Here is a 14039-nt window from a genome sequence, read left to right as displayed (position 1 = left end):
ATCCTGAACAGATGTGATAGCATTATCAGACCATACATATATGCTTCTATAACCTCCTGTGGCATGCTTACTGCCACCTATAAAACTACAGCTAAAGCATATGTTGACATGCAAATGTTGTTGTGCAGGGTAATGCACCTGCAGACCAGAGGTGCCTAGGACAGATATGCAGGTGGGCCTTTGTGAATCTTTCCCTTCAAATACACAGTGGGGTATGCTATACTGTATTTTGATGGGTACTACTAAAGTAATCCTTCCTCTACCGACACACATGTGGTTGATGCCAGCCCAGCTCTCACATCCAAGCTACCCCTAGTTGTGAGATTTCACTTTTCTTGACCATTGAGTGACACCAAAAACTCCTTAGGCTCAGTTAGCCACTTCATTGCTAGTGATCCAATCCTGTGATGGAACTGTATGACCCAATGTCCCATGCTTTTTTCTTTGCATGAAGTTGAATATCAGTAAATCTTTTTCACACCTGTTGTAGAGAGTTATTATGGCTGTCCACATCATTCACATGCTGCAGTGCTCCCTGACAAATCTGGTCCTGATAATGCTTGTCAGAGGTATCTTTGCCCAAGACATGTATGCCATGTGTGTTTCATGTGTTTGCAGGGCCTGTTGCAGCCCATCAACATCTTGCTTAGTGAAGTTTTCAAGGTGTTTCTTCATCTGAGTGGCATTGCCAGTGTACACAACAGTTTGTGGGTGCATATGCTACACTGCGGGATGCAGATACATATTTCCATAGCTGGCTTTTCAAACTTGGTTGTCAGCTACAGTTACTGCAATGCAGAGCCTTTTTCATTTATGTACTGTAGCCCTGACATGACATATGTATCTTGAACCTTACACCTCTTGTGGCATGTCTTTCCCATGGTTTCCTACCTATTTGGTTTAACCCACCCTAACCACAAACAGTACAGTGACATGCCAGTGTCTGTCACATGTTCCCAGTTACACATACACTTTGACATTTGCTTCACTGTAACTGACATCCAGCATAGGGTTTGCTGCTGTTGCTGAGGTACTTTACCAGGCAAGACTCCTTAATTAAGCCTGGGAAGCTTCACATCTACCAAGATTTATTTCAGAGTTGTATGGCTGTAAACAATGTTGTGCAAAATGGAGTCCACTGCTTTATATCATACCAACAAAAGCCAGTTAGCATGGGGATTATACTAATGAAAGCACTTAATGCCACTGTCTGTGAATCACTGTCAGTGTGCACTGTGATATCCATACATGTCAGTATGTACAGTGCATATCACAGTGAATATGAAGCATATAGCTAGTATGCTACTGCATGTGGTATGTATATGTGTGTAGCGGCATTGTGCAGTACTACACTGTGTAGCACTTCTTTCAAAATTTGCACCTGTGCACAAGGGGCTACCATTTTGCTTCGTGAACAGACCTGATTAAGTGTCTATGGCTTCTATAAGGATCGGGGGTACAGGACTCCAACTTTGTGTACTAGGGAGAGTACACTTTTCCTGTTCCTCCTGCCCAGAAACTTCAGGGAGTACCAGCTGGGTGATTATGATAGCCTTTTGCAGAAGATGGGTTACTACCATGAGCTTGCAGGAGTGCTGAAAGATGCCACTGGTGTTCCACATTCTGGCAAGTAGTGATGGTACAGTGGCCTGAAGCAGCACCACCCTGACCTATTTCACCAATGATAATGAAAGGCAGCCTAAAATGTACTGTAAGCATTTTTACAGCAGCTGAATGTGGCTGTGTATCAGAGAAGGCAAGAGTGCCTCTCCCGACAGTGGTTTGCATATGATGCCTATGCTTGTCCACTGTACAGTTGCAACTGTATTTGCAGATTATGTGTGTGAGAATTTATTCCTATTGCATCATTTTCTGTAGATCCAGTTGTGGAAGAGGAGGAGATAAGACTGAAGTCACCTCAGTTTGCACCAGTCACTGAATCTAGTACTATTTGCCATGGCCAACAAGGTCTACCTTTCAGCAGAGAAATTATACTCTCCCTTCTGACCATGACCTGGAGGGATCACTAATACCATCTATGTCAGCTTCTCAGGAGATGGGATAAAGGCTCTTCTATTGAAGGTCTTGAAGTCCTGTGGGTGTTATAGAACATAAGTACAACATTAAACACATTTTGTTGGCAAGGAATGTTTTTCTTGTTTTAGTTTCTTTTACATCAGTTCCAGGATAGTGCTTTTGTTTGTCAGTAAGGCAGTGAGTTGAAGCTAACAAATTCTTTTGCAATACCTCCAAAACAGCATATTTGCCATTCGGTAACTCCCAGACTTTTTCTACTACCTCTCACTCTTAATGACCCATTAAACACCCTAGTTAAGCAGGCTCACCTACATAATTATCTACAGCTGTGGCTAGTCCTAAATTTACCTTTAACAAAACACAGAGATGGTGCTGTTGGTTAACTAATAACAAAACAAGAGGTTGTTAGTCCATACCTCATTCACTATCTCTTGACTCAGTGCCCCAATTCTTAATATCCTTATACCAACAGCATGTGCTCTTAGTTATTGCCTTAAATTCTAGTCATATTACACATGCAACACAGGTTACCATTAATAAAAAATAGGTTCATATGATTACTACATAACTTTAAACACCAAAGTGTTAATATTCATAAGGCTAGCTGTTTACCACTCCTAGCCTACTTTCATTTTGCTCTTTTGATATATGTTTAAGCCTCTACATGTAGGCAAGTGCCCTTCTCTGTTCTATAAGTTATTCATCAAATCAGTTTCTTGTGATTCATAACCAAAATAGATAGGGCATGCATACAGTATAAACACCACACTCTTTCTTAGGTCTGGTTGAAAATTTTTTTAGAAAAGCTGCACCTCCTAGGTGGAATCATCTTTATTTAACTACAGTTAATGATCCAAACTACAATTCATTGGGAATAAATGTTATCACATGCTCAAATGACATAGGCCTGCCATTTTCCTCTTGACAATGGTTCGTTTAAAGTGATGCTGTTTACAATGTCACTATTGTGTTTCATCTACCTTTTCTACACTAATGATCTATAGCATTCTATTAGTTAATATGTATTACTAAATTAATATTTTGCCCATATGAGAATTTATCAAAGCTACAATGATTGTGTATACAGAAATGTTTGGACATACAATGTTGTATAATGTTTGTTTTTCATAAAATGTACTCCCAATGCATTTCTATTGCACTGTTTGATATTTGAGATAATCTTATCTTCCACCTCTGCTTTTTCCAATTTTATACAAATTATCTCATTAACATCTAAGTGGTGTGGAATGTGCAACTCTAGCAGCCTACAGACAGTTTGTATTCCTATTTTCTGAAAAATAAACTTTAAAAGCATATTTTAGTGTTTTTAACATTTGTTTTAGTGTTTTTAACATTTGTATTAATGTAGTTATGTATGCATTCTTAGTGGATCGCTTTAACAGTTTATTGACTAGTTCATTGTTTAATTATCTAATTAGTTAATGGGTGTGATGTTCATTATATAAAGGCTGGGTGGGATTTGATGCATTGTTCTGAGGAAGTCCCTACAGGAGGGAAGAAATTGCTAAACCTTTGTGTAATAAAGTTCTTTGGACCCTGCAGTGGTTGTGTCGTGCCGTGCTTTGAGGTTCTACAGTTTGTTTGACAGTTGGTTGAGGGGATACATTGTTAGAACATTTTTGTTAACCAGACATAAACTTTCACACGACAACAAGAAATTCTTCTATGAATGTATGTTTATTGAAATAGTTACAGAAATATGAAAACACATACTTAATTGTATAATTAGCAATATAATTAACACTTAATATCTCTCAAGATATGCAAATTAAACATCAAAGACAATTTCTTCAACAACATCTAAGGTTTCACCTGATATTTAGCAGTTTGTAAGTCACTTGTTTTTGAAGCGCATGTGGGAATATTATTTATTTTAATAATTACTAACAAACAGTTAGAAATATCTCAGGTATAGTGTGATATAAATGGACATTGATAATTACTTTCCCTTTCTCCCACCATGGCATATCATACCATACCCCTTAATAACATGTATGGCTCTCATTTATGAAAATACAGACACAAATATGAAAATATGAATAATAAGTAATAGTGATTTCTCTACTGTAGCACATCCTAGATTAACAATATTAGTATCATTCTATTAATAACTCCTTGCACTTTCTATTACTGTCTATTATTAGCTGGTAAGTTTGCTTAGCTAAAGAAGCCAGGCCCAAAAAAGGGCTGACTGCATAAGGAGCTATGGGTGTGAATTGAAAATATACAAAATAAAGGCATTTTAGGCTTGAATGAGTTATGTATTCAGATTTTTGGCCAGGTGTAATAAATATTCAACAGCCTTTGCACTTATTTTCAAAGTCTGTGGTCTGAGAGGTGTGATGTTACTTCTCTCTTAAAGCACAACAGTAGCTGCTGTGACATTGCAGTAAACATCTGAAAAAACAGCATGGCATAAATGGATTAAGCATGGGGAGGGGACTTTGAATATCTGAAATATTTCCTATGTGGAGATTTGTGTGATGTCATAGTGCCAGACAGTACTTAGGAAAACATTTCAGCTATTTAAAGTTCTCCTTCCTCAACTACAACAGTGTGTGTGTGTGTGTGTGTGAGAATGTTAAACACTAACAGCTTATTAACAACTTCAACTAGTAAGTTCATATAATAGTTAAAATGTATTGCTTAATGTTTGCAAAAAATATTTTGATTACTTAATATGATTAAGTGTTATTTACCACGGTTAGTAAATAAAAAAAAATCTTATTATTGAGCACCTGTCTGGCAGACCCTTAAAGTGTGGACTTTGCGAAACATTGACTTTTTAAGACTAAAATGCAAAATATTCCTCAAAATGAGGCATGTTGTTTATTTGTACATGTGCGGTCAGTGCTTTGTGGGTTGGGTTGGATTCCAAATTCACCCCAATTTAGTAAAAAAAATCCCCAGTTTAGAGCAAATCTCATTTTATTGTTTTGCATTCGTTTTCGTTGACTGTATCTACCTTCGTAGTTTCATACAGTGACAACATTTTTATACCCGAAAAAGTCCAAGAACGGAGTTCACGATCTCTTAAGACTTCCACTGCCATGAAATAGGCGAGATAAAGTCAAACGTATAATCTCAAAACATGTTATACTTAAAACTAACGAGACGCATATCACCCGTAATTCAAAAGCCTGTCTAAAACTGGGAAAGGCTAGTGAGTAACTTTTCTCTGTTTCAACTACAGCAGCTCTTGTCAGCTGTGACAGTTGCTATCCTAGATCAAACCCGAGACCGCCCGATATAGAAATAGCACTTTATCCTTTCAGTCAGTCCTTGCACAATAGCTTTCCAAGAGTTCGCGCTGTGGCTGCACATTTAAAGCCGTTATCTCTGCCCTTAGACTGACAGCCCCATACGGCTATGACACTCATCGCTACTGTCGTTACCAAACACGTCAGAATGATTCCGCTATCCGTGTCAGCCAAGAGAAGGTGCCTGCCACAAAGAAATGTTTAATGCCGCCTGTACTGTTTCCTGACTGCCTAAAACAGGGCTACAGTAACTGACCAAGAGCATGTTTACCCAAACCAATAATGATATTTAGTAAGCTGAGTTGCTGCATCCAACTTGAGCTTCACACTTTATAACGCCTGCATGTGCATTTTCTTTTCCCCGCGCCAGACAGTTAAACTTCTCCACAAACTCCGTACTTGAAGAGGCGGCTATAAATAACCGGGGGGGGGGGGGGGGTAGAGCGCGTGCTCAGCTGTGATTGACATACCCAGTGTTTCTCTGAGGCTAGTTGAGTAGGGGAAGCTGAAACTCCCGAAATTTTTGTAACTGCTGGTGAGTTTTTTAATTGATTCATTTTACCTATTAAGTTTTGGTTAATATATACCCCACCTGTCCTTGTAGAGCAAGTTGTTAGCTTCACTTTGTAGCTGTAGACGTTTTGTGTATGAAATAGGATGGCATCTAGGCAATCCTGCCGTAGTGCGGCTGCGAACTATTTATAACTAATGTGAGCTTTCTTCGCAGGACAACCAAAAAGTAATAGTTTTTAGATTTTGTTTGAGCAGACTTAGTTTCAGGAAACGTAAACTTATGTTGGGGTCTTAACAAGATGAAGAGTTAAGAATATCTGACATTCTAAATTTGAAACTGAAACATTCTTCGTCATTGTGTTGACGTTGTGTTATTTTTTATAATGTTTTGTTTCTGTCTCTTTTCTTCTCCTTTTACTAAATGGCATAAGAACAACATATTGAGGGGATATCAAGGAAACACGTAGACTTGACAAAATCTTTACGTTTTTCTTCGATATCGACGAGGCTCAATGACAGTTACTTTACCACAGTTTAATATCCAATCACATGGTAATGTAAATGATTGACTACCTATAAAAAGCAAACATTGTTACACATTTGTATAAAGTATAGTCTGCATCTTTATGTTTTATGCCTCTGACATAACCTGCTTTTCTAGTTAAAAAACAAAACAAAAAGGAACACTTTTCCTCCCCTCCCAAGATTTTATCGCATCTAAAATGTACAGTTTCATTTAGAGTACGGTTAGTACAATAGCTATACATTTGACATTATTTTGCTATTCGGGAGTGGGGTGGGGGGTGGGGGGGGGCTGTAATTTCCAGATTTGATCAGATCATTTTTAAAGTTTTCCAGTTGGCTTGTTTAATTACTCCTGAATTTGGAAAACAGAGGATGGGAGAGAAGATAATGACTATTACAGAGGGCTATGGTGGGGGAATGCTACTGCAGTTTAACTTGATGTATTTTGATTTGAATACTGCTAGACCTTTCTGCATATTTATGACTTTTCTTTTATTCTTCTTTTATTAAGGCTGCACCCAACACATTTAGAAGAAGAAAAAAAATACTACAAATTACTCAATTTACCCTTTCAAAGTGAATTAGTAGAAGCATCACATTACCAGCATAAGGCAGGCATTGGAATTTGCTGAGAATCTTGTTTTCTGTTTATTGACTTTTGGGATAATTTTAGTCCAAAGTTAGAAGAAGATTACACTGCAGAAAAATGGGCTCTAGAAGACCACTACGCCGTGCCTATTCTGGAAATGAGCAATACCTTTTAGGTGGTCCAGGGATGTACAATAATCAGAATGGGGATGACCTGGAATCATTTATCAATAACCGACCTGACAGCAGCCGTAATTATTTACTGGATGTGAGACCTGAAAACAGGTAAGCTGTATGGAAACATGATTTAAAAATATACATTTTGGAATGTATTATGAACATCATATATCTAGCAAAGTATTGGGGGGGGGGGGGAGGTGGCAGTGATGTACCTGATGCTTTCAGAATTTCTTTTTCTTTTATTTTTGGAAAGGTTATTACAGACTGACAAAGTTGTTTTTACTGTTCTTTAATACACATCTCATCATAGTTTATTGCTCATAGTAGCCGCCATATTGATTGCTACTAAAGTTATGAACTATCATGAAAGTGAATGCAGTATCAGAATTTGTATGCTTTTTCTTTTGGTATCTGAATATCTTAAAACTAGGGATTTAATAACAGTTTCTAAAGCTGAAGCCTTAAATTAGATCTTTCTTCTGTCACAAAATATCATTTTTATGATAAAACTAAAGATGTATTACTATAAATGCTTCAACAGTTATAGAAAAGCATCATAACAATTTATAATGTATTGATTCAGTAATTATAAAAATTATGTCTTACTTCACTAATTCTTAACAGAAGTGTTTTTCGTTAGGTATTTTTGACATCTGATTATGTCAGGGTTCTTGTACATCTTGACTACAGCTTGCAACGCTAATTATAATCTTATAATTTTTTCATTGCCTATTTTTAAGTGGTTCAAACTGAGACCACATAATCTCCCTTATAATAAGTAATTTATTAAGACCTTTAGTTAATCTTTTCTTGATATGGTACTAGGGTTTCAGTTAAATGTTTTCTTCTGGAGTTCTGTCTCTTATGATTATGTTATATCATAGTCTTTCAAGTTATAAATATTTAGTAGGCCCATATGTATAGTGTTGGCCAAATTAATAGAAATTGGTGTTTTTATTGTTTTTATTTTTGTTTTTATTGTTGTTTTGCCATATAACTCAATACAAACATATGAAATGATAAACAATATAATTCATGTTATATGAAAAAGTGTTCTAATACCATGTTCTAATATTTTGTGAATGACCCTTTGCCTATTATCAACGATTTAACTCGTCAAGGCATAGAATGAAAACACTGACAGCAATGTTCAATCATAGAAGAATTGCATGCCCAAGCTGAAATTAATTCTTCAGTCAGTTGCTGCTTGTTTGTTATGGTCTCTTTCTTCATCTCTCACTTCAGAACAGCCCACAAGTTCTCTATTGGATTCATAACTGGGCTGTTACCTGGCCATGGTAACACTTCACTAGCAGTATTCAAATCAAAAGACATCAAGTAAAACTGCAGTAGCATTCCCCCGCCTTAGCCCTCTGTAGTAGTCATTATCTTCTCTCCCATCTTCTACTTTCCAAATTCAGGACTAACTTCCATGGACCTCAAGGAAACTTGTCACTTGTCGACCTTTGTGACATGGGCCACTGTGACACTCACTACTACTACCAATAAGTGATGGGCACCAATATGTGTCATCCCCATGCTGGGCCAGTTATCACAGAGCCTGAATCCTCACCACTGACACTGGAGAGGGATGGATGTGCACTTGGAATAGAAATGGATACACTCAGTATTTCCAGATGCAGACCTGCCTGCATCAAGTACAATTTCCACTAGCGCACAGGGAACACACTCTGCCTAGGGTCTGGATATCTGTTTATTTGTCTCCCTCCAGTTCCACAATACGACTCCCCACTAGTACAGCTGTAGGGTTAGATCCTCAGCCGAGTGTCCAAGCCAAGTCCTGCAGCATCCTCACTGTAAACCCAATGCTTTGTGTCCCTGCCCCCAAATAGCTGACACACACACACTACGAGATTTAATTTTCATGCACACACACCTGGGAAAGGTTGGCACAGGTTTACCTGCTGTGACCCCTTCTGCCCAGAGTATAAGGTATCACTACCACCAGACACTTCACAATCAGCTACTCTAAGGCCCTTAACAAAGTGTGTCCAGTTATACTGTGTAATATTAATATTAATACAAATGATAGTAGTTCACCAAGATGGCTAGGCCTTCTGGAATGGTCCACACAGTGTCACCAAATAAATGTAAGTACTCTCAAAGGTTAAGTACTACATGGATCAGCCAATATATTTAATAATAAATAATAAAAGAACACGAAAATATTGAATATATATTCTCAGTAAACCACAGAGTTTAAATCACAGAAAATACTGAAAACAACATTGATGGAAAGAGTCATACAAATAAAGAAATGCAGTCTCTAAACTAAGCTTCACTATATTCCTGATTGAATCTAAGAGAATTATACTGTTCCCTAATAACATACCTGGGCAAAGCAAGAAGAAATGCGTGAGCAGTTTTTCTAGTCAGGCCCCAAACAGAATACTGTATATTCTGAGATTACTCCCTGTAAAGTATAATACCCAAGATGACTTGCAGAATGACCTCATCTGGTCACCTGACTCTAGGTTCCCACAATATCGTACCTTTTGAAGTTTGAGACAGAACTTTAGCAGACTGCAACAATACACATTTAGAACGTTTATGGCAATGCCAAGGAGTCAAGAAACATTTACAACATTTCCCCTTCTTTACAAAAACTAACAGATAATGGCTGCTCCCAGACCTACTGTGTCTGGGCCTACTCAACACTGTGCGGTACCATTCAATGATTTAACAGCTCATTTACATTTCCCTTATTTTTCTTAAAATAAGCCAGCTGGTTAATCATTGCTGTGCCAGTGTCCTCTATTAAAACATATACATTTAATTAAGATACCATAATACATGTACATTTCTCTTCATTTCAGCAGGGTGCACTTATGATACATTTTAACATAATTAACCCAAGCAGAGCTCACAAATACATTTTCAGCACAGGCATCTGTACAAATCAGCTTGATATACAAATGACATTTAATTATTTATAAAATTCCAGCTAGCTGTGCTGGCACAAGTCATACATCCTCTGACCTACTTCTCCACGCATGGCTGGCAGTACCTCCCATTGTCACAGGTACCATTGTGCATGAAGATGAAGTCCCCTGTCCCAATAAATTCCCTCTTGCCCTCATCACACAGCTGAGGGAGCAGGTGTTGCTGTAGTACAGTTCTGTACTTTTCCTGAACAGTGTAAAGCCGACCTGTTCTGAAGATGCTCATAGCACTCCACACCATCACTTGAGTTGGGTGCTTGAGGCACTGAATGATACAATTATAGGTTCATAGGTGTGCACTAGGCTAATAGCCCTGGAGCCTTTACAAGCCTAACTCATAGGATTACCCTGGCATCATGCCACCTGACCTTAATTCGCAGTGCCTCTGTCGAGTAGAGCCACTGGAGTGATCCCCGGGGTGAATTTTCTATTTCCTATCCACTCATCAAGATTTCTCTTGAAGAGGGCCAGTGAGGTGCTCTGTTTGACATGTATGGGAAGTCTATTCCATAGCATGGGCAGTCTCCGGGTTATGAACCTGTCCCTCCAGCATGTTCTGTTGATTATGGTAATGAGGTAGAGGTGTCTGGAGTGTGTGGTCCGGAGGGATTTGGATTTCTTTAGATGTAGCATTTCTAACAGAGCTGAGACAGATATGGCTTTGTAAGTCAAGCAGAGATCGCCTCTAAGTAGGCGATATGAGACAGAGAATAGTTGGAGTGTTTTGAGTCTGTCCATATAGGACAAGTGTTTAAGGCCTAGGATCCTCTTTGTGAGGTACTTTTGCAGCCTCTCCAGTTGTTTAAGCTTAAGCTTAAGTTCATACTAGGCTAACTACCCTTGCGACTCATTTTAAGCCTAGCCAATTATCCCTTGTGAGACTCAAACCCTGCACCTTGTACTTGTAAGGCAAGCACCTTAATCATTAGGCCACCCTTAATTGCAGGTGTCTAGTGAGGTACATGCCAAATGGTGTATTGTACTCGATGATTGACCTAATGAGGGAAGAGTAGAGGGAGACAATGACCTCTTTCTTCCTGGATGCAAAACCCTTAGTAATGAGATGTGCCACATAGAAGGACTTTCTGACCACAATGGCAATGTGGTGGGAAAAAGAGAGGTTGCTGTCAACCTGTGTTCCCAGATCTTTTATAACGCCTTCTGTGTTTGGTGGACTATCATTGATGTGGTAATTCATGGGAACCGGGTTTTTCCCAAAGGGGATGACAAAACTTTTTTGTCATTGAGCTTAAGGGCATGGTTCTGACACCAGTCGTTGGTCTCAGTGAAGCCTTTCTGTAGGATATCAACATTACTTGGGGAGTTAATAATAGCTCCCAACTTGCAATCATCTTTGAACTTTATTAGCCAGAGTCCCTTCATGTTGGCCTGGACTTCAGAGAAGTAGATACCAAACAGGAGTGTACCCAGGACCGAACCCTGTGGGACTCCACTCATTACTGGTTGGCAGTCTGACTTGAAGTCAGCTACTTTCACACTGTAGGTTCTCTCTGTGAGCTAGTTCGAAACCCACTTAGTGATATACGGGTTGATGCCTAGCTTAGTGAGTTTTTCTAAGATTCCGGAGTGGAGAATGGTATCAAAGGCCTTGGCCAGATCAAGGTAGACTGTATGAACCACCTTGCCTTCATCCACAGCTTTGGTGACTGACTCAGAGAAGTCAATGAGGTTGAGCAGGCATGATCTCCCCTTCACAAAACCAAACTGTGTGGGATCCAGAGTTTGAAGATTTCCTATATCCTTGTTTATTAGGTCCGTGATGATGTGTTCCATAGCTTTGCATATCAGACTCATCAGGCTAATGGGGTGATAGTTCCCAGAGTCTGTAATCGCTCCTCCTTTGTGGAGTGGGATGACTGTAGCAGTGTGCCATTCAATAGGGACAAAGCCTGAGGTGAGGCTGTCGTTGAACAGGGCACACAGGTGAGGTGCCAGTTCACTCTGTAGTTCAAGTAGAACACAGCCAGTGATATTGTCAGGTTCCATAGAAGCTGTATTATTGACCTTGGACAGTGCTGTTTTAACCTGTGCAGCAGTAATACTGGGTGCCTGGCAATGTACTGGCATTGTGATTGGTCCTTTGGGGGGGGGTGTACAGTTGGCACTGAATCTGTTGGCCAGTATATTGGCAATATCTGTTGTCTCGGTATAGGAGGTACCATTGTGAAGTAGCTCAGAGCAAATCTCGGTATTGCTGTGGAGATTCTTTACATAACTATGGAAGGCCTTGTGGTTGTCTTTACTATCTGCTGCATCTACTCTCCAGATTGTCATCTGACATATTGTATTTGTTGATCAAAGCACTGTATTATTCTCTCATCACTGAAAACAGCCCATTCCCAATCTTCTTCTGAACAGTTTTGAAACTCTTTCGCCCAGTACAGTCTTTTTGCCATCATTTTGTTGGACAATTTCCGTTTCTACAGAGGTCTGCAAGCTTGAAGCCCAGTGTTTAGAAGTCTCTGTCAAACAGTTCTGGAACTCACTGTAACACCCTGTTGTTCCAGCATCCCCTGCAGCTGTCTACTGGATGCCTTGTGATTCTGACAGCAATCTCCGATTGGATACAAATCATCCCAAGGAGTTGTGGAACGTCTGTGACCACATCTTCCAGAACATCTGGGCAGCAACCCTTCACCGATATTCAGTTTCTTCCAAATATGGCTAACAGATGGCTGACTAACTCTGACCTTCTTGGAGATTTCTGATCCTGTAATACCTTCTTTGAGCAGAATCTCAACTTTTGCATTTTTTTTGGTGTTAAGTCAGCCAATTTACCCATTTTTAAGACTATGGAGCTGCATCATTATGGCATCATTTCTCTTAAGTAGGTAAGTAACATGTAGTAATTTCATGCTAAATAGTGTTTTATTAAAGAATTAGCAAACTGAAATGATTTGCGCATTTCTGAAAAAAACATACTGAAAATCACTAAAGAAATTTCCATTATTTGTTGATATTTCTATTAATTTGGCCAACGTTACCCAAGTCACACTACAGAGGAAAAAAGTGAAGTATTAGGGTTTTGGCAAAGCTTAAGTTATTTCCCTTTATATAGACTTCTTTTTTAGAAAGGAAGAATAAAATGTCTTTTATGAAATACATTGCTAAAGTTATGTGATTTAAGAACCTGTGTCAGAAAGATGTCTGGATTTTTGTTTTGAAAGGAATAGACAGCACTTGAATGGTAGTAACTGTCGCATGTCTTGTGTATTCAGATGTGACACTGAGGCACGAGATAGGTTCAAGCCATTTATTGTACATAAACATATCAGGAGCTGTAACTTGAACATGTACTTTTAACTTCATAAGCTTATTGACTGACTCATTACTTCTAACACACTAACGTATGCATCGCCATTCAAGCTAACACTTACACTGAATGAATATACAAAATGGCACTGATCTCGCACATGCTCAATAACTTATATGCATATGCTCTCTGACTACAGTGAATGACAGGTACAATATACACACTGATCTACATCCTCTCTCATTAATTTTGTTTGGCATGCAAAATAGGAGAACACAGATATTTTAAGAGCTAAACAGTATATCAACATTTCAATAAACAAAACTGAGTTCAAGTCCAAGTTGCTGTGTATTTTGGATTCAGTCCGGAAATTCTACCTGATCTGGTAATATAGAAATTCTGTCTGGGTTTAGCAATAGGGACAGTATCTGGAGATTCTTTCAAAACTGGAGCATCTGAGATTACATCAAAATTATTTGAAAAAGCACACCGTCCTTTTGAATTTGAAGAGGTGTAAAGCCACTCTGGGGATCAGAGACATCGGTAGAGGCAAACTGCTGGGTCATTGGTTCAGAGACAGGTAACTCATATCTTCAATTCTTTCTGAAATCCATTCCTTCAGATTGAATGATGTAAGATCTTGGTTCTTCACAACATTCGGTCATGTACTTTAGATGT

The 14039-nt window shown here is 38.8% G+C and overlaps 1 protein-coding gene across 2 annotated transcripts in view; it reads left to right on the top strand.

The window, feature by feature from the left end:
* Positions 1–5757: 5757 nt before the first annotated feature.
* The window catches only part of ALPK3 (alpha kinase 3), a 1816810-nt gene continuing 1808528 nt past the window's right edge, over positions 5758–14039 (top strand). For both annotated transcript variants that reach the window (XM_044057338.1, XM_044057337.1), the window contains exons 1-2: positions 5758–5853; positions 6868–7229. In XM_044057338.1, the coding sequence (XP_043913273.1) occupies positions 7063–7229 (167 nt within the window). In that variant the 5' untranslated portion in view covers positions 5758–5853; positions 6868–7062. The remainder of the gene's footprint in view (positions 5854–6867; positions 7230–14039) is intronic.

This window comes from Protopterus annectens, chromosome 15.part0, assembly GCF_019279795.1.
Source record: "Protopterus annectens isolate FY-2018-M chromosome 15.part0, PAN1.0, whole genome shotgun sequence".
NCBI lineage: Eukaryota > Metazoa > Chordata > Ceratodontiformes > Protopteridae > Protopterus > Protopterus annectens.
Note: the sequence above shows the minus strand (reverse complement) of the source record. Positions and strands in the feature narration are given on the sequence as shown.